Source organism: Callospermophilus lateralis, unplaced genomic scaffold, assembly GCF_048772815.1.
Source record: "Callospermophilus lateralis isolate mCalLat2 unplaced genomic scaffold, mCalLat2.hap1 Scaffold_63, whole genome shotgun sequence".
NCBI classification, from domain to species: domain Eukaryota; kingdom Metazoa; phylum Chordata; class Mammalia; order Rodentia; family Sciuridae; genus Callospermophilus; species Callospermophilus lateralis.
Window position 1 is genome coordinate 8,678,235 of NW_027514713.1, and position 24,523 is coordinate 8,702,757.

The following is a 24,523-nucleotide window of genomic DNA, read 5'->3' on the forward strand; positions in this document are numbered from 1 at the left end:
CAGGATAGTACAAATGAGAAAGCATGAACAAATATGTACAAGTGTATGAATGTCCTTCATGTATCCATCAGTACACATACTAAAACTAAAAAGTTAAAAAAAAAAACAGGATTGTTACTGAAAGTATGTGCTTGCTGTCTCTTCCAAAGTGTCTTTCCATCTCTCAGTTTCCATTCTCCATGGTATGGTATGGGGGGCTGTGAAAGGTGTTGTCAGCTCCATGCCCAGGGTATAGGTCATGCTAGGTTCTACAATATGTTCTCAGGGGAGGCAGTGAGTTCCTGTCTTTGCCCCATGTGTTTCATTTCATGGGTAGTTACTGGGCATAAATAAATCAATGCACACCTAGGACTTTACTCTACTTTTCTCCCCAGGGCTACATTCATTTGGCAGGGAAGCCAGGCTTTACCAGTACTGTTTTTTCAGGGTACTGTTCTTTCTTACCTCCTTAGGTCTGCCCTCAAGCACCAAGGTCCATCATTTCTGCTCATTGAGATTTTGAAGCAACTGCCACTGGTCTTGGGCACAGCTATGTCAAGGGAAGAGAGGAGGACAGGCTCTCTTTGGCCTATCTGACTAGTATTACCCCCAGGAGAAATACTGTACATGCCAGAAATTCTCCTGATTTGCTAGGCTCAGTTTATGTCTTGTGGATGGTGTCTGTCAGATTTATATATCGGACTGAGCCTCAACACATGGATCTAAATTCTCAGTCTGAGTTGGTGCAGATGTTTAAATATGTCTCCAGCTTCAACTCTCTGTACATTCCAGGCAGACCGGTGATGACTTTCATGCCACAGTTTAATGAGTAGACTAGCTTGACCTTCTGGTCCCACATTCTGCATTCCAAGACTGTCTGCAGCACTTTTCTCATATATATATATATAAAATTAGTTTTAGGTAGACACAGTATCTTTATTTTATTTTACATGGATTGAAACCAGTGCCTCATGCATGCTAGGCAAATACTCTACCACTGAGCCACAACCCTAGCCCCTTGTCTACATCACTTTTCAGTCCTTTTTTGTCTTAATGTACTGATTTCCCCCACTCACATCAAGATCCTAAGCTCCAGCTCTGTTTCTCATCTTTTTCTGATATACACCAAATTCCCCAGTTTTCAAGGTCTCTCTGTTCAATATTGAGTATTGAGTATCAGTGGCATGCTTTTATCTCCCACCTCACAGAGAAGCAGTTTTCTCACTCTCTGAGTCCCATATTGTGGATCTGTGAGGAAATCCACTTCCGGCTAATTCACCATCATGGCTCTCCTTGTTTGACACTTACATATTTATGCTACTTTATTTGGCAACGATAATGTTTTTTTTTCATTTTTGCAACTTTTATTAAGGATTATGATTATGGGACCAATGATTTACTTTTAAGTATCAAACTTTTATAATTCCTGTTGTTTCTTCCTTGCATTTGATAAGTACAAAGTGGGAGACATAGGTGTTGTTAATGCATTCATTACTTACCTGTCAGAAATACAATTAATATTAATTCTAAAAATTTTTCAGAGTCTTTGTCTGGAGGAACATTTTATAACAAAAAGTCAGAGTTGTAAAATTTTATATTTTATATTTCTGTTTTTGATTAATTATATATTTTACTGTTTTATTTAATAGTGAAAGAAAGTCCTAAAGATGACTCATTAAGAAGGTATGAATTTATAGATTTTAAATAAAAAATGTCTATTAACTAAGTGGAGAGTGAAGGTAGAAGAATTTGTTGAGTATTCTAGTGTGGGACAGACACCACCACATTCAGTTAACACTTGTTTCCTGAAGTTGTTTTATAAGCACTTTGAAAGTATCTGTGCTATTATAATCTGTTAATTACTAATAAAGAGCTGTCATTCATAGAGGTTGACTATTTGTTTCATATTTGTGTAATTAATAAGTTTCAGGCCTGTGTTTAGGCTGTAGTATTACCTAGATGACAACTCCATTGTGTTGTTCCATTGTACAGGTTGATACCAAGTGGGACCTATACAGGAAAAATCAATTTTATAATTTATTTCAATGTGTCTGACAAATGTATTCTAAATAACATATATATTCACATTTTAACTTTCAAATTGCGTATCATCAATTTAGAAAGTCAAAGGCAGTTGTGTGTTAATTCTGATTTATATTTTACCTGATAAGCCAGGTTATAGTCCAAGATTTTGTCCTGATATTGACAGTTCAAACTAGTATTCAGGGTTTTTTTTTAATAAATCAAAAGCTTTTGTGGAAAATCTCACAGAGCTATGGCCTCATGTTTTCTAATAAACAAGAAGATCAGGCAAGTGCTGTAGAGAAATTATTTTACTGGAAGTTAAGAATAACACTTTTTAGACAATGTTGTATTACTTATATTAATCCTTAGAGGGCATTCTTATTTCTCTACTTCCTGATTTTCCAGTTAGTTTCTCTTCAATTACTACCCCTAACAATTTTATGAAGACTTTTACTTTTTTACTTTTTTTTTCTTTTTTATGACTATAACCTTTTATTTAATTTCTATTTGTATTTTCTGTTTTGTTCTCTTTGTGTTTCTGTTTTGTCAATTGAATATTTTTTTTTCTTTTGACAGATCAAAAGTTTAGAAATTTCAGAATTTTAAGGAATTTTATAAACCTTCTAGTCTTTCAGCATGTGTTCTACATGCCAGCCAAATGATAGTTTTGAGGATGTACCTTAAACTTAAATATATTAAAGGGAGTTTTCTGGGTACAAACAATGACAACAATGAGATTTTAACTCCAGTTTCTTAATTCTGAGCTCAGTACATTTTCTGTTTATCATTTTTAAGGTGATTTTTTTAAAATAATATATTGAAGATTGACTATAAGAACCCAACTAAAGAGGACAAGACTAGAATTTTTAAGTGAACATAGTGGTAGAGGATCAAAATTTAACTAGTGAAGGAAAGGGCTATATAAGTATTCACCAAGAGTAACAACACTGTGTTGGGTAGGAATAAGCATTTTAAAAAGAGACCAAAATCTTAGGGTTTATGATTAGTTTGATGAGCACAAAACAGGAATGAAGGACACAGTATATTAAAAGCTCTCTATAATGGCATATTAACACAAAATTTAGAGGAAGTCTTAATAGCTTGTATTTTGCCTGTTTTCATCTCTGTGATACAAGAATGGATTAGAGACTAGTGAAACAGACTGTGGAAATTGTTAGAATACATGGATCTGTGGCACGAAACAGGTTTTCATTCACCTTTACTTTCTTTCCAAATTGCTGATGTCCTTAAAATGTACATGTAGTGCTGGGCAAAGGAGTGATTGACAGGGAAAGTTATTAAAAAGCTTCAGTTGAGTATTTGGAAAGGTATTCAGACAGGCCAATGATTGAGACTCCAGTTAGTTTAACCTGTGTCAGGAATCTGAATATTCAAGGGATGTAGATTTTAAGTTTAGAGACTGCCACTGAGTTTTGCAGATGAGTGACTTGGAAATGGTTCCCAGAGGAAGGAGGATATTTACATAATAGCTAGGGAAACAGAGGTACAAATACCAAGATTCTGCTTTTCTGGAAGTCTTTCCCCCTGAGTGTCTGAGTTCCTGGAAAGATCTTAAAGGGCTTGCTAGTTTATGAGGACCTGAATAAAGTGAGACCTATACAGGAAAAATCAATTTTATAATTTATTTCAATGTTTCTGACAAAGGTATTCTAAATAACATATATATTCACTTTTAAACTTTCAATAATTTTTAAAGTTCCAGAGAACTCTGTGCATTATTTGTGGGTAGAGGGAATAAATAGTGTATTATTATTGGTGATTTCCATCCTGTAAAACAACATTGCTTAGTATTTGACTCCTGGATATCCATGAGAGAGAACTGTGCCTCTTGTTATCTTGTCTTGTGTTACCAGAGGTTTGTTTCAGTTCAGGTGGGAAAAAAAAATCAGCCATTACTAGGGTTTTAAATTCAGCCTTCAAGACAGGCAATTTGCAAGAACAAATTATTATCTGTTTCTGCTCATGTATTGACTATTGCTCTGAATTGGAACTAAGAGTGCCTTAATATCTATATTGAATATTTTATAGATTCACAGCAGTAGAGTCACAAAGAGGTGAATACAAGCTATTTTTTAATTGGAGGTTATATTTTAATTATATCAATCAAGAAATACCATTTAATAAGTTATACCTTAAATTAAACAGAGTTTATTTTAAAAAGAAAACTATTCACCATTTTTGTTACACATTTTTGCTTTAAAGATCTATCAAAAAATCACACTCAGATGATTCCTTGTTTGCAATGGTTGGGGACAGCTATGAAGCTCATATTAAGGTAAAGTGATCTTTTGTAAAAAACCTCATGTTCTTGCTCTGAATTTTGTGTTTTAAGATATTACTGCTGAAAATTAAGCTATATTTTTTCTTATATTTTATTTGAATATTTGCTAAGAATCAATTTCAAAGAATTATGTTGATTTTTTTTTAAAAAATGCTTTTTGTATCACTATTCTCTCAAGTACTTGAGGATCGTGGGGGCTGGAAGTAACAATGGGCTGTGAAATACATAGTGAAAGACAAATTGCATTAGAAACAGCTTTCTAACTGTACAGGAAATATATTTATTGAAGGATTTTTTGTATCAGTTTTCATTACTGTGGTTTTTAAATCATTCTTAAATGACTTACAATACTCATGCCTAAATTAATTTTTATAGAATTTGGAATTTCCCTGGTGCCTTTAGTTTGGAATAAGTATACATCAGAATGCTTATTCTGTTGTATCCTATAGTAGTGGAGAATAATAATTATTTTGTCATCTTTGGTTCTTATTATCCCTTGATTTTTTTTCTTCCTAGAACATACCAGAAAAAGGAGGAGAATTTATTGAAGCTTCCAGACAATCCATGAAGGATGGTAAGCAATGTGAAGACTGCCTGAAATTGTGCTGCTTATTGACTTTAAATTACAGAATTTTTATATACTTTTCATTTTGTTTTTATTGTCAGAAGTAAAATATGACACTGGGAACCAAAAGAGTGGAAATTTACCTGACAAAAGTAAACCTTTGAGTCGAAAGAAGGAAATACTTGAAACCACACTTGTGCAGGCAATCAGAATAAAGAATGATTGTCCTTCAATTCCATCACCTGAATCAAAGGTAATGTGTTAAAAAAAATCTTTCCAATTTTTAACATATCATCTTTCAGGAAGAAAAACGTGCTAGAAAGAAATATGGCTACAAGGTTATAGTAGAAAACAAGGAGAGCAACAGGTGAGGTATATGTACAGAATTAACATTGCCAGAAAGTGGTGGGAATAAACAGTTCTTCAGTGTGCCCTTATAGAAGGAAAGAAATAGAAAAGAAGGAAAAAGAACAGCTTTATGAATATGAAACTGAGAAAAGTGGATGCATACAAAGAATTCATTTATGAAGGGAAAGTCAAGTGTCCAGATTGAATAAGAGAGTCAAGATGGCTGATACTTAAAATAAGAAATATTGAAATTAAAAAGAGCAGCAATTCAATATTAGGCCAAACATAGGAATGTTAATAGAATAATGTGTTATATTTGTTGATTATTTATTCTTGACATCCTTGAATGACTAGGAGGCAGGGTTTGGGATTACAATCACAATCATTTGTTATTATAATGAATAGAAAAATAAACAAATGTGGCATATTTTAGATGCTTAAGAAATCATTCTTTTCTTTGCTTCTGTTCCTATTAAAGCTTCAAGTAATTCATATTTAGTAACAATTAATATAGACTTAATATGTTGATGGTCAGTGCTTGTTGGATTATATCAAAATGGACTCTATTGTCACATATAACTAAAAAGAAATCAATAAAATAAATATATATGCATATATAAATAGTACTGCTATTAAAAATTACAAATCCAAACAAATGAGTAATAGTGGTAGTGAACATGATAAATGAAAAATAAATGAACTTGTAAAAATTTAAAAAAGATGATCAGGTTTTAAAAATTGATACACATTAATTATACAGAATTTTCACAGTGGCATATTTTTACATACATATAGATCAAATATACTCCCCTAATGCTATCTTTAACATTCCTTCCTCCATACTCCCAATTTTATGTATGCTAATGGATAAAATTTATTATTCATCTATTTTTATGTTGAACATTTCCACCTCTAGTTTTCCATGTGAGAGAAATATATGATACTTGTTTCCTGAGACTGGCTTATATTATTTAACATTATGCTTCCCTGTTTTATACATTTTCGTAAAATTAGTTTTGTTGTTCTCTATGCATAGAAATCTTCTTTGTGTATATGTACCACATTTTCTTTATCCATTCTTTTATTAACTAGCATCTAGCCTAATTCTATAACTTGCCTATTATTAATAGTGTCATGGCAAAGATGGGCATATGTATATCTCTAAAATAAGCTGACTTTAATATTTTCTGGTAAGTACTGAGTAGTATATTTGAATAATAAAGTAGTTCTATGTTTAGTTTTTGAGTAGCCTTCATATGAATTTACATAGGGATATAGTAATTTATGTTCCTGCCATTCACATATAGGAGATTTTTCTCCTCATCTTCCCAGTATTATTTGCCTTCTTGATGATTGCTTTTTTGAATAGTGGAAATAGGAGCTTGATATTGTTTTGATTTGCATATTCCCGATTGATAAAGGTATTTTGGGTTGTTTTTTTTCCCCTGAAGTGTTGGCCATTTGTATCTCTTATTTTGAGAACTAGTTGTGCATTTGCTCTTTAATGAAAAGGTTTTTGTTTTTCTGGTGTTAAGATATGTGCATTAATATTTTTAGGATATTAATACTCTGTCAGAAGAGAGTTGGCAAAGCTTTTCTCCATTTCTGGAGGCTACCACTTCTTACTGTTTTGTGTTTCACTTACTATGCAGGAATTTTTCAGTTTGATGCACCCTCTCTTATCCATTGTTGCTCTTATTTTCTGAGCTGTAGGGGGCTCTATTCAGGAAGTTATTGCCTACATACTGAAGTGTTTTCCATATATTTTCTTCTAGCATTTGTAAACCTTCTAGTCTGGTACATATGTCTTTAGTTCTTTCTGAATAAACTCTTGTATAGTGTTAGAAAATAGGCATTTAGGTTTCTTCTTTTACATATGGTTATCTAGTTTTTCCAATACTATTTCTAAACTGTCATATTTTCTCCAAAATATGTTTTTGGTGTCTTTGCCTAGTATCACATGACTGTACCTGTGTGGGTTTGCTGTCTGACTTCTCTTCTATCCATTGGTCTATGGGTCTTTCTTTACACCAGGACGATGGTTTTTATTACTATGGCTCTGTTTTATATTTTGAAATTGGGCATTGTAGTTTATCCATTGTTTATCTTATGATCAGTATCACTTTGTCTAAGTATTTTATTGTTTGTTTGTTTTTCTTCCATACAAATTTAGAAGTAGTTATTTTCCCCCCATTTCTGTGAACAATACCATTTGAATTTGAATGGGAATACATGGAATCTATAACTCATTTATGGTACTATGCCCATTTTCACAATATTAATTCTGCTTATCTATGAACATAGCAGATCTTTTTACTTCCTATTGTTTTCTTATTTTCCTTTTCATCAATGTGTAATATTACTTGAAGGGGTCATTCACTTTCTTGTTTAGGGTTTTTCCTACATATTTTTAAAGTTATTTGAATGAGCTATTACTCTTGCTTTATTCTCTCTAGTTTTCCTATGGTATATAGACAGTTTATTTTTATATGTTTATTTTGTATCCTGTTACTCTGATGAATTCATTCATCAAAGTAGAATTTTCACAATATATTATTTATGGTTTCTAAGAATAGGACTACATCATTTGCATATAGAAATAATTTAACATTTTAACTTTCCTATTTGAATCCTTTTTCTTTCTTTTTTTATAAATTTTAAGTACTGTAATTAGTGAGATTGGTGGCAATGAACATCCTTGTGTGTTTCTTGATTCTAGAGAAAATGTTCTTCTTCATTTTACTATTGGCTTTGGATTTGATATACTTGGTCTTTAAAATTCTCCTATTTCTAATCTCTCAGGGCTTTGTCATGAGGGCCATTGAATTTGTCAAAGGATTTTCCTGCAGCTTCTTAAAAGATCATGTAATTTTGCTCTTGATTCTATATGTGGCGTATTAGTTTTATTGATTTGCATGTCTTGAATCATCCTGGAGCAAAATCAGCTTTTATCGTTTTTTTTTTTTTATGTGACTAGAGTCTCAAACCAGGAGCATGGTACGAAGGAGCCACATCCCCAGCACCTTTTATTGTTCACTTTGATAACAGTTCTCACTAAGTTTCCCAGGCTGGCTTTGAAATTACAGTGTTCCTCAAACAACCTGATGCTTTTCTGAGAGTATACACCTATACCACGATGCCTGATATGTATGTTATTTTGTAATGTGTTGTTGAATGTGGTTTGCAAAGATTTTATGAGAATTTTTATACTATGTTTCTCAAGTCTATTGATATCTAGTTTTTTCCTTGTTCTGTCCAATATTCACTTTTCCAGTCAGGGTAATACTTTGCAGAATTGCTTTGGAAGCATCTTTCCTTTGCTCTTAAATGTAATGGGGGATTAATATCAGTTCTTCTTTAAATATCTGATAAAATTTAGCCATGTATTCACCTCTGAACTTCTGGTCCATAAGGCTTTTTATTATTGCTTCAACCTTCTTGCTTATTATTGAGCTATGTTTTTCTCTATCTATTTGATTCAACATTTTATGACATATTTCATTAATATCACTTAGATTTATTTATCTTTCAATTTTATTCTTTAAAATAGTCTAAATTTTTCCCATTCATTGAAATATAAATTTTCTAATAGTCTCTGGAGAACTTCTGGATTTCAGTGATATCTGTTTTAATATTTCACTTTTTGTTTCTAGCTTTATTCATCTGTATCTTCCAAGGCCAAATTACCATTTTAACAACGAACTAGGGGCTGGGGATGTGGCTCAAGTGGTAGCGCGCTCGCCTGGCATGCGTGCGGCCCGGGTTCAATTCTCAGCACCACATACAAACAAAGATGTTGTGTCCGCCGAAAACTAAAAAATAAATATTAAGATTCTCTCTCTCTCTCTCTCTCTCTCTCTCTCTCTCTCTCTCTCTCTCTCTCTCTTCTCTCTCTCTTAAAAAAAACAACGAACTATTTGTTTCATTATTACTATGTGTTTTAAAAAAAATATCTATTTTATAATTTTGGCTCTGACTTTAATTAATTCTTTTCTTGTATTGGTTTTAGAACTCATTTACTGAAGTTTTTCTTAGAACTTGGGATGCATCATGAGGTTTTTAAATTGAAATATCTTAGATTTTTAAATGGAGGTAGCCCTTAGTATAAACTGCCCTCATACAACTGCTTTGGGTGGATTAGTGGAGGGATATCAGAAGGGATAGAAAATGTACTGGGCAGTAAGATTTGTCTAAATATGTTATATGCATTTCTGTATACGTTATAATGAATCCCACTATCTCATTCATATATATACATATATAAAATGTCTCAATAAAAGAAAAAACCAAACAACAAAAAAGATCTGCTTTTACTTTAACCCATAAATGTATAGATGTTGTGTTTTTATTCTCATGTGGTTCTCAGGTTTATTTAAAACTTCCCTCCCCTAATTTTATTAGTGACCCAACTGTATTATTCATTGTTCAAGTGTCCATGCAATTTCTATAGTTTTACTCACTGTTTGCTTCTTTTTATTAATTAGATCATCATTTCCCATATAATATTGAGGTTCATTTTTAAATAATCATACAAGCACGGTATACAATTTTCCAATTCTACTCCACTGTTCTTTCTTGTATTTACTTGTAGTTGTTTTAATTAGTGCATCATTGATATAAAGGTCAAATTCAGTGTGATATATTCTTAAGTGTACAAAGGAAAATTTTTTCAGATTCATTTCACCACACTTCCTCTAGCAGTACCTCCATACCTCCTAATCTCCTCCTCGACTCCACTGACCTCTCTTCTGTTTTTAGGGAACCCCCCATTTTCCCTTTATTTTTATCTACCTTCTTAATAGAAGGGAAAATATTCAGCCTTTGACTTTTTCAGTCTGAGCAGGATATTTACTTTCGCTTAGTGGGACATTTTCCAGTTCCATTCATTTACTACTAGGCTTCATTTGATAGCCTTTCTATTTTGAATTGTGCTGCCATAAACTCTGATGTGGCTACATCCCTAAAATATGCTGATTTTAAATCTTTTGTATCTATACCAAGCAATGGAAGAGTTGGGTGTACCTTTCTTCTGCATCCTCAGCAACATTTACTATTATTTGTGTTTTGATAATTGCCATTCTTAAGAGAATGAGATAAAATCTCAATGTAGTTTTTATTTGTATTTCCAAACTGCTGGAGATGTTGAACTTTTTAAAATGTATTTATTGTTCAATTGTAATTCTTTTTAGAAAGATACATTTAGTGTTTTTCAATTTATTCTGTGAGTTATTAATTGTTTGTGATAAGTTTTTTGAGTTCTTTATATATTTTGAATATTAACCCACATTTGTGGATCAGGTGGCAAAGATCTCCTTTTCTGCAGCCTCTGTCTTCATGCTCTTATATGTTTCCTTTAGTATTCAGAAGTTTTTAATCTTATGCCATCCTACTTATTGATTCTTGGTTTTATGTCTTATGCTTTAGGAGTTTTATTAGGACAATTGATGATTGTGATAATATGTTAAAAAGTTCAGCTTACAATTTTATCTAGCAGCTGTAGAGTTTCTTGGGTAATTCCTAAATCTTTGATCCACTCTTGAGTTGATTTTCCTCTTCATGAGTTTGGGTATTTTTTTCCCAGACCCACTTGTTAAAAAGGCTGCATGTGTTGTTTTCTAATAGCAATCCATTGTGATATGATAAGGGATAAATGGAATTATTTTGTTTTTGTATTTACTAAGATATGCATTGTATTCTAATATATGATCTATTATAAAGAAAGTTTTTTTATTGCTAACAAATTATGAGTTCTGTTCTTGTCAGATGAAATAGTGTGTAGACAAATATTATGTTGTCATGATAAAAAAGTAAAAGTGATATATAGGAAAGTTATTGAAAGTTTCCTATATTGAATATATAGGAAAGTTTGTCCACCTAACCAGTCACTGGTGATTAGTATTAATGTCACCCACACTTCTGTTTTTATTGGGTCCTTCTGTCCTGTTAGGATGAATAGTGATTATTTTATAAAATTGGTTGCACTACAACTCACATGTAAATATTTACAGCCATTTTTCTTGTTGTTGGATTTTTCCCTTTAGCTGTAGGTTGTGACCTTCTTTGCTAACTTTGAGTAATTGTTGTTGAAAGTCACCTTTATCAAATTAGCAAATAGCTACTACTTTTTTTGGCTTCCATTTACATGGAATATCTCTCTATTCTTTCAGTTTTATTCTGTGAACATCGTTGCATGTCAGGCTGTGTTTCTTGTAGACAACATACATTTGGGTCTTGTTTGTTAATTATTTTAATCTATGTCTTTTGAGTTGATAATTAACTCGATATGAATCCAATGTTAATGAAGTGTGTTTCTTTATAATATAGGGTTCACTCTTTGTTCCTATTTGCTTATCCACTCTTCTAGTTACATTTATTCTTTTATATTCTCCCATCATTTATTTTAATCTTCTTCTTGTGTATATAGAATTCCATAGTGAATCTTCTACACTGGCAGGTTAGTTGTCATAGTTTATTTTAGTTTATTCTTGTCTTGAAAGGTGTTTATTTCTGAAGAATAACTTTGATGTAGATAACAATGTAGGCTGGCAGTACTGAAGTAAGACAGATAAGACTGGACACCAGAAGAATTAGCAAAATGCAGGTTTATTGTCTGCAGCTTGTCCAGAGGGGGCTTTCACCTGAAACAAATTCTCTCTATGAATGCTGAGTCTAGACATTTGTTGAGCTTTATACCCGGTGGTGTGGAAATGGGAGCCTGGAAGTATCCATTTTGCAGGGGTCTACATGAAAGTTTTGTTTTTTTTCTGTGAGTTCTCAGAAGTTACCTATTGTCTCATTTCTTAGAACTGTCAGGGATTTTACAGATTATACCACAAAAGCAGAGTACATTCATTAAGTCCAGGGATAAATTCAGTTTTTTCAAGACAGAGCAGATCAACAGAAAATAGGGTATATAACAACATTTGAGTCATTTTGTAGAGATCTTAGCTAATACATTGTAAACAAGAACAATTGTGGTGAGGATCTCTGGGGAAGCTTAATGCAGATGGGTTTGTGGAGGAGGGGGTGCCACTGTAATATTTCTATTTTAATGCTTGAAATATATTATTACATGTCCTGCTGGCCCTTAGAGTTATCCAGATGCATTGCCATTTACCAATAACTTCGTGCTTCTCTCTTGAATTTATAAAAATCTTTCTTTGTTCTGAATTTTGGCATTTTAACCAAAAATAATGTAGACAGTTTCTTTTTGGCCATGTCTATTTGGCCTTCTAAATGCTTTCTGATGTTCTTGTTTCCACAATTAAATATTTTTTTTTCTGGTACAAGTTCATTGAATATGTTTCTATGCCATTAGTCTGTCTATACATTCCTTCCTTCAAGACCTTAATCTCAATTGGTCTTTTAAAGTTGCTCTAGAATACTTGGATATTCTTTTTTTTTCCCTCAGACACCATACATGATATTTATTTATTTATTTTTATTATCACATTTTATTAGATACATATGACATTACAATGATCTTGGTAATTCAAACTTTTGAATCAATTGGGGTATAATTTCTCATTTTTCTGATGGTAGAGATTGCAGAATCTCACTGGTCATAGAGTCACCTATATACATACAGCAATCATAATGTCTATTCTATTCTGCTGCCTTTCATATCCCCCCTTTCCCTCCCCTCCCCTCCCATCATTTCTCTCTATCCAATCAAATGTTACACACATTTTTTTCTCTTTTTAAAGTCTCTCATTTTTATTACATTAGGAAAGTTCTACATCATCCACCTTGTCTTCAAGATTTAACATTCTTCCATCTACCTGATGTAGTATATTTTCAGTACTTCTCATTTTGACTTTTATTTGATTTAATAAACTTATTATTTCCAAATTTTCTGACCTTTTTTCTCCACAAACTCTTATTTCATTGTGAGGATATTCTTTAAAACTTGGATTTCCTTCATTAATTCTTGTTTTAGTCCTTTAATTTCTGAAATTGTTTTCATAATAAATTGTTTGAATTCTTTGCTGTCCTACACATCAATGTATATGTAGTAAGTTATTAGGGATTTAAACACATTGGGCAATGTGTTAGTGCCTTGCACTCTCATTTTCTTGTTTTAATATACAGAGGTTTGTGCAGATATTCAAATAGATTTCTATTCTCTTAGATGTGGGCCATTTTCTTCAGCAGATTTCCCTTCAAACTGAGTGTATGTTCTATTTTCAAAGCCCCAACTCATTGACAAATGTGCTGGGACCACTAATCCAAAGTAATTTAAGAGGAAAGAATAGCCACCAGTAATATCTAAAAGTTAGAAGCTAAGCACATGTTGACTTAAGACCAAAGCAAAAACTTTTAAAAATGATCTCTACAACTCAGGTAACCAATGAAGAAGTGGTAAGAATAAACAATATCCAACATTCAGTTGTGAGTGATTCTAAAATTAATACTAAAATACACAGAAAAAAGAAGAAGAAAAAATGAAAAAAGAAAATTAATGCAAATACAAATGAAAAATAAGAAAACAAGTACAAAGAAAATTAAACAAAAGATCATGTATGTTAGAAAGTGAAAAACAAATGATAAAAAAAATGTCATTTAAAGATTCAGCGACAAGAAAAGCATGATTTCCTCATCTGATGTAATTCAAATATAGACAGTTTCTTCCCCAACTTCTACTTTTAAGATTAACCATTCTGGGGGTGTTTCTGGGGAGCAACTATAGTTCTACTTGTTTCTTCTCAATTCTAGCCTCAACAAGTCAGTACTGGTTGTGGAGTCTTGAATGTTGAAAAGTTTTCTTTGTGCCTACCAGGAAGTTCTGTAGAATCATTTTTATATGAAGAGGTAAATCAATCACAGTATTGGTTTTTTATGTACCTGAGTATAGGGCTCTGGTTAGAGTAGGAGCTATCAATAAAACTCTAAGACATGGAGCTGTGGGTCAGTCTGTGCTGAAAATCCCAATTCCACACTTCTTTCAGTGAGCTCAAGGTCATGCAAGACTTCAAGTCTCCGTGGTTGGTTTCACTTCCTCTAAGCATGGTAGAGATGGACTACATAAAGGTCTGTGCTTGGTTGGGGGAGATGCAGGAAACAAGCTTTTCAAAGCATTCCAAAAATGTTATGCCCCACAAAATTACATGCAACTCATCTTTTTTTTCTTTTACTAATCTCAAAACACCAGTTTTGAAAAGGAGATGTCCCCACTGCCCTCCATTCTATAATGCAGCCAACCAGCACACCATACTTCCTGCTGATCAGAGTTTTCAACATATCTCTGTTAATCTGGACCAAAAGGGTGGGTATCCACAATTCCAGTAAATAGAGGCAGTCCCTGGGTCTTGGAGATAAAACATACAGGAGACCCTGATATCTCAAAGACAGAGTTCCAGCAATGGAACCTTTCTAAAGAGGGAACCCCCTTGGTGAATCACCAAGGAAATGACTATAATTGCTTCAGTTGAAGAAGTGGGGGTTCTTCCTTCACATGCCTCTAAGCACAGTGAGATAGCCAGACTCTGGAGATCGGCTCTCCTCTCTGTCGATGGTAGCAGCAAGTTTTTTTTTTTTTTTTTTTTTTTACCAGAACCAATTCTGTCTTCTTTTACATAATTCCTACAGGCACATTTAATTGAAACTCACCTCAGTTTCTATCCCTTGGATGACCATGTAACCATGACTACATCTTTCTAGAGCTCCTTAGAGATCTGTGTCTCAGTTTCTTTTGTTGATAGAGCCTGACTTGTGTTGTTGATGACTCTTGACCTGCCAAATTCATGTCCTTGTTGGGTCCTGGAAATATAAGAACATAAAGGCCAGGGATTCTGATCAACCATCAAGAAAGTCTAGAAAAAGGACCCCCAGTAAAGAAGTTTCTTCAGTAAGCACTCTGATTCTGCTGAGAAGAATCTGCAGTTCACCTGTCCTCCATTGACATCTCAGGCAGAATCCAACTTGATGAAACTCATTACTGGAAGTTAAAATACATTTTTTTAAGATTATAGAGGGTGTGAGCCTACCAGAGAAGAGCTTCCACCTAGCCAGTTTTTCCCTGAAAACTGCTGCAGTTAAAATATTTTATTAACTATTTTATTACTCTAAAAAACATATTTTTGGTCTAATCTGTTCATTGGCTCTCTGTAATTGCACTCCACTGCATGCCCTTACTCAGGTTTGCCAAACATACACTAGTTGATTTGACTCAAATTCAGGGTGCAGTCAATAACCACTGTACGCATCTACATATATGTTTTTTACCATAGTATATAATATTTTGTAATTTTTTCTTGTGTGAAAACTGTATTGGAAAAGAAAGAAAACTTTTTAAAAACCAGTTTATCATTTTATTAAACTAGTTTTCCTATCAGTAAAAGTTTCACCAAAAGAAATTTAGATTTCTGTAAGCCCTTGCTTCCCAGAATAAAACAGTGGGAACAAGACTTCTTTTCTACTTGATGTGACATAATTCAGTCTCAACAGGAAAAGCTTATAATTAGAATGTTTTAAATGTTTAATGATGTGTAGCAAATGTGTATATACATATATATGTGTGTGTAAACAACTTAAACTTTATACATGTTATATAGTATATATGTTATATATGGTAGAAGGTCCTCTTATTTTTAGTAGTAATTTATGAGTAGTGGTCGGTGTAATGAAGTTACTTCCTGATAGAAATATGTTCATCAGTTAGTGTACTATTGGTAGTTCTCTCTCTCTCTCTCTCTCTCTCTCTCTCTCTCTCTCTCTCTCCCCCTCCCCCTCTCTTCTTTTAGCTGTCAATGGACTTTTGTTTTATTCATTTATATGCAGTGCTGATACTTGAACTCAGTTCCTCACACATGCATGGAAGCACTCTGCCACTGATCCACAACCCTAGCCCTCTTGTTGATAGTTCTCTATTGTCCTTCTATCCTGGTTTTATAGAGTTAGTAGACAAATCAATATAATATTTGGCTGATTTGCAGAGTATATATACCACTGTGATATAAAGTATTTCAATTTTTAATGTGTACTTCTCTAGTTTTTAAATCTAATTTATTTCTAATATGGAAAATTAGGTGTCTCCTTAGAATACTGATTAGGCAATCTTCATATAATTCATTGGTGATATAATTTTACCAGATGACTCTCTCTCAGATTCTTCCTCAGAATAGTGTTGGTCATTCATTTGGTGATGCACATCAAAGAGAAAAAGATGGTATAAATGGACATACAGAAGGTAAGGACCACTCATTATAAAATCATTGGATATAATGCATGTTTAAAACATGAGCACTAGTGTGATTTAATAGTGGAAGAAATGAAAATAATAAATAGTATGGGAGTTGAAATAGTGTATCTTATCAAGTTGCAACCACGGGGTAAGTTGGAGTTGTCCTAGAGGAGCTGAGTTATTAGGTCCATTTCCAGAACTGCTTAAATTAGAGGAAAGTTGGGACATAAGAAAAGGGGAGAGAATAATTCAGAAATGAAGAATGAGAAAAGACTATAGACAACAACAACCAAAAAGAAAAAGAAAAAGAAAAAATAAGCAGATGCACATTGATGATGGCCTGATTTAAAACATTCCTTGGAAAGATTATGACTTCTAATACATCTACAAATTAGAGTACAATTTGGGAGAATTTTAAAAATGAAAAATGCAAATATTACATGGTAAACCCAAAGAACTTAAACAGTTGGTGTGTTTTATTCTACATGTCATTTGAAACCTTGTGTAACAGTACAGAGCTCTTATTCCAGACATCCAGCTTTGTCCTTTATTACTTAATGAAACTTCATTCTACACTGGTCCCAGGAAATGATATATCCTCTATTTTTCATGGAACATTTTTTCCATTCTGGCCTGCTTCCTTCTATTTGTCACTCCTGCCATCTTCTTATTCATTTCTGCTCATGCATATGCTCTCCATACTCATCCTATCTTCAGCATTAGAAGCCATCTAGCTAAAATGCAAATGTGACTATGAACCTCTTTAGAAGATAAAAGGCCAGCTTTTAAAATTACCCAGAAATCTTTCATGAGTTAAGCCTAACACTTTATCCTTTCCCTTAATTTTACTGTCATCTGGATGGCTCCTCACCAATCCCTATATTTTTAGACAAATACTGACCCATTTAATGCTTCAGTCTGTGTGTAGCTACAACTTTTTAAGCTTTCCCCATTTTCTGCCTCTGACTGGTAACCTCATTCCTTTAGTCTCTGCTGAATTCTAGCTCTAGGAAAGCCACTATTCCTGGCACCTTTTTACTCTATTCTCATAGGGAACATATTAATTCTTGGTTCAAATAAACTGTGGATGCTAAGGTGATTTAAAAGAGGTCTTTTCAAGTTCAGGAGCCAAAGGACTAGACAGGGAAAGGAGTAATTTACAAGTCAACTGGTAGATATCCAGTTGAACAGTGGCTGACATGCTGAGATACCTCAAGGGGGTAAAAACAGGTTATGACAAGGAGATTGGTAATCATGCAGGACTGAACAGACTAAGTCTTACAGAAGAACACATTTTTTAGAGTATTATAGAAAAAACATTGCATATGCAAGATATTCATTGATAACAGTAGAAAGAGTCTAAGTCACTGTGGAAATGACTACTTATGAATAGTTGCTTTTAAAAGTTAATGTTATGGGGAAGAGAATAGGAAATTATGTGTATCCCCACATTTCTATAGTGTTTTTAAATTTTAATTCTGGCAAATTTTCATTCATCTTGAGTGGATATACCTTTGAGATATTCTTGTTTTCTTAAACCTGGTGATACATAGTGTCTCCTCAGGTAGACTGTTGAAGTTTTATTCCACTAAAAACATTCCCTGAAAAAAATTCTTTGCTGGGTACAGTGGATCACCTCTAAACACAGCTATTGGGAGATTGAGACAAGAGCATGGCAAGTCTCAGGCCAGAACAAACACTTTAGAGAGACCCAGTTTCCAAAAATAAACAAATATACAACTCTGGCAGAGCTCTTGCCAATGTTGCAATGTTCTAGGGTTAAATCACTGAGTACACACAAGTATATCCCACCAATAAACAGTTAAAGAGGTAATATCACCTAAAATTCAAGCTTATTATTACTTTTTATTTTTGGCAGACTATCATTCTCTCTAAATGCTCTAAGTAATTTACATAAATCTACATACATTTTTCAGCTGAACCACTTTGGTTCTCATCATCTGAAGAAGAGGAGGAAGGTCTTGATGACACCAAAAGTAAGCAGCCACAGGTGTGTTCACTCATATATATTTTTTAAAACTTCTTATTTCTTACTGTATTTCTTATTTTAAGAAAGTCAATATGGGCAAATTTGATTCCCTTTCCTAACAGTGGTTTGAAATCTAAAGGTGATAATTTAATATTCAAACCTAATAGAATTTAACTGGTTATGAATCTGAAAATAGCATTAACATTCAGGATAATATATAGATAAATATTATCCTTGTGATTCGGGCAGAAGTTTTTCTGAATATTATTTGGGTTTCCATTTTTTTTAATCCCTGAAAATGATGAAGAAGTTAAAATTAGTGGTTTTGCAAATAACCATTTAATTAACGAACATATATAGTTGTGATGGTCATTGAGTACATTTATGGTAAAAGATGGTCCTTCCCAGGGGCTCAGTTTTAGTTACATATAAACATGGAAAATCACACCCATCTCAGGTGCTCTTTGGGTATCATAGGCAGAGTGAGTGAAAAGACACACATACATGCAGATCCTAATCAGACAGCAATTTCAGACCAGTTTTTCTCATACACTCAAATGTGCATAGCTCACACACCCAGCCCATGGACAGCTGGTAAAATCCTTGAATTCATTTACTATTCTAAAAGCCAAAGTTCTAGGTTTCATTTGGTCTGAGGCTCTCTACAGTGTCTCTCCAGGTTTTCTTTTTTTCCATAGCTGCTCTTTTTTCATCCAGAATGCACACAGGAGCCAATATGACTCAAGCTCTGAAAAATGGTCAGGAAGTGCTGTACATTTTTGTGCTGTCATTTTTCTTCATTGATGTACTTTTTAGTTCTCTCTCAGAGGAACTTGTTGTTTACTCTACCCAGATCCTGTGTGTTGCTTTCTAACAGTACAATAGAAATATTTATTCACCCTACTTTGTCATTTTATTAAACTGGATTTTCTCTCAGTGAAACACTTACTATAAGCTCCTTAGATCCTGTGAGACTGTGATGACCAAAATGAGGCAAGTCCAACAAAGTCTTATTCCTGCTCAACATCACATAATTCCAAAACTCTTATCACACTGAGTCTCATAAGTCTGTTATTTAAAACATGTAATGCAACACAATATTAATTATATTTCTCAAGAATGTTTAATTAAGTATTTAATGCATTCTCATCTTGTGGGGTTGTGATATATGTTTGTTTACACTCTTAGAATACATGCTTTCATGTTATTAAATTTTCAGGGAATACCTTTTCTATGATATCCATCCTGCTTTTACCAAATCAGGAGCCACTGGAAGACAAGAGTTAGCTTCATCTGAAGCACAAATTCTAGGTTGCCCTGTGGAAAATATGACTGTACTTATCTACATTTTAGTTTGCTGCTTTCAAGACCAAAATTTGGGTGATGTCTGAAAGAGTGATAGTGAAGTTTTCATGCAGCTCATTGGGGTCCTTTATTTTGCAGGTATTTTCTGAGGGTGGTCCACAAATATGCATTTCTCACTCATCTGGAGAGAACCATTATATAGCAAAAGAGAAAGCAGATGGACATGTCCATGGTAAGAACTACATACTCTACACAGTTCTTTGGACAGAATATTGATTTCTAACATGAGTGCTGATTTATTCTAATACTTGGAAAAATGAACCTGGTAAACAGGTAATAATGAAAAAGTGAGAAAGATAATGAGTTGTCTCTCTTAAGACCAAGTCCAGCAGCAGGTTATAGTGGGAGTGTCCCTCTCAGTTTATATACAAGACATGCATAGATCATAGGGGAGTTGGAAATTGTGAAGTAGGGAGGATAATGGTGAATACACATTGGGAAAGGCAGAGAGAATGAGTGCAGCAAGTAAATGAAGGAATAAGAAACAATGAAGGCAGGTAAATTTCAGTCATTTACCAGAATAAAAAGACCACCTGTTCAACATGTGGAAAGAAAATGGGAGTTTCCAGTTGTGCAAATGACTCAAGGTATTAATATTTTTTCTCATGACTCATTTCTGAGTTGTCATTAGAAAGGAATTGACATGTGAAGAACTGATCATGAAGAGAGGAAGTTTTTTTTTTTCTTTTTAAGTGAAATGTTCATAAATCCATGTGTCTGGTCATAAATTTATATAAAACAATATTGTAATTAAAACAAATAAAAAATAAAAATACCTATATTATAGACATTCTTGCCACTACCTGGGATGAAGCACAAATGGCAGACACAGCAGTATGGGAAGTGGAAAAATGTGCAAATTGTTATGGACTGATACCTAAATTCATAGGTTTTTAAAATACTCTTTGGACAATTTGGAAAGGAGAAGGGAGAATAGACATTGAGAAAAGCAGAGAGAATACAGTGAGCAAATGAAGGAGAAAGGACTTCTTCTCATCCTTCAGGTTTGGGAACATCATTGGGTGGAAACCTGGCTCTATTATTGTAAGGCATTTGAAGGCAGGGAAATGAGAAGCAGACTAAGTGCAGACCCAGACTGTCAGACTCTAATAGATCATCTGTGGGGAACCCAATTCAAAATGCATACTCTGACTTACCTGGCCTGCACATCTATGTTTTCTTCCATGTAAGGTAATTCCAATAATCACTATCTGCCGGCCACCATGTAAAGACATCAGCAAAGGATTTCCTTTTAGCCAAACTAAATGCAGAGCCACTGGAACATCAAATGTAATAAAGTTATTGCATACATCTTGTTTTTATTCTGATCTTGTCTCTTGGCAAGTGATAAGAACTCAAAGTATAGAATTTATATTTCTTAGGTCTAATCCTTAAATTGGGAATTAAGAAAAAGTGGTGGACTGGGGTTGTAGCTCAGTGGTAGAGTGCTTGCCTTGCATGCGTGAGGCACTGGGTTCTATCCTCAGCAACACATATAAATAAATAAATAAATGAAAGAAAGAAAGAAAGAAAGAAAGAGAAGATGTGTCCCTCTACAACTAAAAAAAAAAAAGAAAAGAAAAAGAAAGAGTGGGGATAATTCATAGACAACATGGAAAATATAAAGAATCAAGACCAGAGATCACGATGTTGCTTTTGAAAAGTTCCTGGGAAGGAGAAATGTGGAAGAAACAAAATAAGCTAGCTGGGTAATCTTGGAGGGAATGATGGGGAAACTGAGAGCATGCAATTCAGGGGGCTATCAGTATATCTAATCTTTTACAATATGTGAGAGATTGTAACTTGTCCATCATTTGAATCATGAGGGTCTTGTAAGTTGGAGAAAGATTCCAGCCATGATCATCTTTTCTCCATACCTATCAGACATACTGCTTCCTGTGGTTTAAATTGAGTCATTCTGAGGAGCAAAATTGCATTTCAGAATCATTCATGGTTTTTAATGATAGCTCTGCTCTTTCTCCTTTTTCCTCTCTTCCTTCCTTCCTTCCTTCCTACTCCCTTCCCTCCCTCCCTGTCTTTTTTCCTTACATAATTACTTTCTGTATTTCTTTCCTATTTGCCTGAAAATAAAATTTTGACCATGGTCATTCTAGAAATTCACTTCATTACTGAGCTACATTCTCATCTGTCAAAAGCTAATTATAATTTTTTGATAGGCCTGGCCTTTTATGAATACACTTAAAACACTGGCAAGTCAACCAAACCAAACTCATTTGTAAACAGAAATCTTTATACAGTTTACTCTTTGTATACCCAAAATCTTTGCCATATATGCATGTGTTTGTGTGTGTAATAATATATTATTGTTATCTGATAAAGCTATGCTCTTCCATTTCAACTTTCCCTTTAAATTTTTATGTCTCAAAATTTAAACCAATCAAACCTTATTTCTTAGATGTGGAAACTATCTGTTCTCACACAAGGGGATCATGAAAATCTAATCCATTTAAACCAGAGAATACAGGAATAGAGGATGCACAAGAGGAACCAGCATCCCACCTGAATGTAAGAAACAAACAATAGGTGTCATAGCTTTCAGAGTCAAAGTATGTATTTCAACTGACTCCTTCAGATATCTTTATTGAGAAATGAACCTAACATTTCCCTGGGATCTGGACACAGCTTTGGCCTTACTAAACAAAAATGAAAGGACAAATGCAGGAAATATATACATACTTAAAATTATAAAGATTAAATCTTTTCAATAGTATTTCCATAAGATAGGTTCTATGGCTTGTTTTTGTTTTGACTTCACCTTTGCCATTGACTCTCTTAGGAACCTTCTTTGCTTCTCCACTAGAGGATTGTTGGATTCTCCATCAATCTTTGCATTGGTATATGTTCCCTTGTCTCTTTTATTTATGGTCATTGGACAAATACTCTCAGGTTTGTGAAATGAACAGCATGTTTCACAAAACTTATTCACAAAATTCCTTTGGCATATTTTAGTCACATGATTGTTGTCAGCCAAATCAGCCAGCAAGAGAAACCCAGGAGATGGCATAATTTTTAGCACAGCTGAACCATGGACCTCAGCTGTATGTGGAGGCATCTGTAATGTATGAGTTGTTTTGTCCTCTTCACCTTTGCTTGATTATATACCCCTTTTGTTTTTCAGCCTCTAGGGATTCATCTGATTTCAGAAAGGTAATTAAATTTCTATATTTATTCTAAATTATTAACTTTGTAGTCAATGAAAAATACACTCTTTATTTACTGTCTTCTTTCTAAGCGCACCGATCCCATCACAATAAAAGAGGCCCTTCCAAGGACAGGATTAGGCAAGGTGAAAGAAAACACAGTCAAATTGGGTAAGTTTTGCTTTACAACACTCCAGGGAACACAATGTTAAAACACTTGAAATGCTACCAGTGTTCTCACATGTAAGGTGGTTTTCCCAAAGAGGTGGGAGGATTTTCCTCACAATGTCATCAGTAGTCACAGAAAATGATCTCGCCTCTGTGTTTCTGGGAATATCCCCTCAATTCTGAATTGTTTCCCCTCCCTATCATACTGTTAAATTCTCCCTATTTCCAGCCTTTGGAGTAAACTAGCTACCATGCAAATGTCACCATAAGCATCTCTTTAGAATGTGAAAGGTCAACCTTCTGAAATTTCTTAGAAATATTTCCTGACATGAGCAAGCCTCATTCCATATCTTTATACCTTTCCTCTGCCTCAACTGCCCTCTGGCATTAGGCCTCACCTATCCCTTTATTCTGAGACAAATCCTGACCTATTTGATACTTTTCTCTGTGTGGGCCTACAGCAATTTATGCTCTCACCATCTCCTGCTCTCTGGCTACTCACCTCTCACCTGTCTTTTTGTGGGGTGAGTAGCCAGAAAAAACACCATCCCTAGGGGCACATTTTCTCTGATTTCTTAGTTCATTTTTTCTGACACTTCAGCTGGTCACATTAGCTTCCAGACACATAGGTTCCCCTTTGCCCTTCTCACCGGAGTCATACAGGTTTAGTCTAGCCTGCACCAGTTTCTTCTACCTTCCATCAGGCACAACCTAGGTCCCTTGATAGGCACTTCCAGGATCTTCGTGTGTGTGTGTGTGTGTGTGTGTGTGTGTGTGTGTGTGTTGTTTAGAGGAACTGAATCAAAGAAACCACTGTTGCACTCTTTCCGAGGATGGCTACAGCTTCAGCACTCTCATCACCCATTGAGAGAAGAGCATGCTTTTTAAGCACCAGTGCATAGTGCACCTTTTGGTCAGATCAGTTTAAGCAATATTTTTGATCTCAGGTTTCTCTTTAGCAGGGCACATCATGGTACAAGTCAGAATGCAACTTCCTCTTCTCTCTCCCCATTTGTCTGAGGCAGATCTGCACTGATATTTGCATGCAGGTTGCAGGCTTTTTTTGTTTATGTTACACAGATTACTGAATCTCTGGACCTTTTCAGTGTTCAGAAATTTTAGGGATTTGAATAAAATCCATCTTTCACTCACTTCGCTGAGAAGCTCTTCACCAACTCTTTGGTCTCCATGCAATAGTGTAGCTTAGAATGCAGCTTACTCTATACCAACATTTTCCCAGAATCAGCCCTTCTTTCGATGTGGATTTTCAAGCTTGTTTCTGATCAAATTTCATTGATCTTGAGTAGTCAAATCTTGGCAATATGGTTTGCACTGAACTTGTATCCTGTCATGTCTCTATAAGGTGTGTTTTGAGGATTTGGATCAAGAAAAACTACTCCCTGAGAAATCAATGTTTGTTGGGTGCAAATGGGTACAT

At 34.1% G+C, this 24,523-nt stretch overlaps 1 protein-coding gene across 1 annotated transcript in view; it reads left to right on the top strand.

Annotated features, from left to right (window-relative positions):
* The window catches only part of LOC143389708 (uncharacterized), a 43,238-nt gene that overhangs the window by 18,203 nt on the left and 512 nt on the right, over window positions 1-24,523 (top strand). The window contains exons 5-13 of the mRNA XM_077108377.1: window positions 1,629-1,662; window positions 4,228-4,300; window positions 4,823-4,880; window positions 4,973-5,124; window positions 16,326-16,407; window positions 18,339-18,412; window positions 19,835-19,928; window positions 22,896-22,924; window positions 23,010-23,088. Coding sequence (XP_076964492.1) covers window positions 1,629-1,662; window positions 4,228-4,300; window positions 4,823-4,880; window positions 4,973-5,124; window positions 16,326-16,407; window positions 18,339-18,412; window positions 19,835-19,928; window positions 22,896-22,924; window positions 23,010-23,088 — 675 coding nt within the window. The remainder of the gene's footprint in view (window positions 1-1,628; window positions 1,663-4,227; window positions 4,301-4,822; window positions 4,881-4,972; window positions 5,125-16,325; window positions 16,408-18,338; window positions 18,413-19,834; window positions 19,929-22,895; window positions 22,925-23,009; window positions 23,089-24,523) is intronic.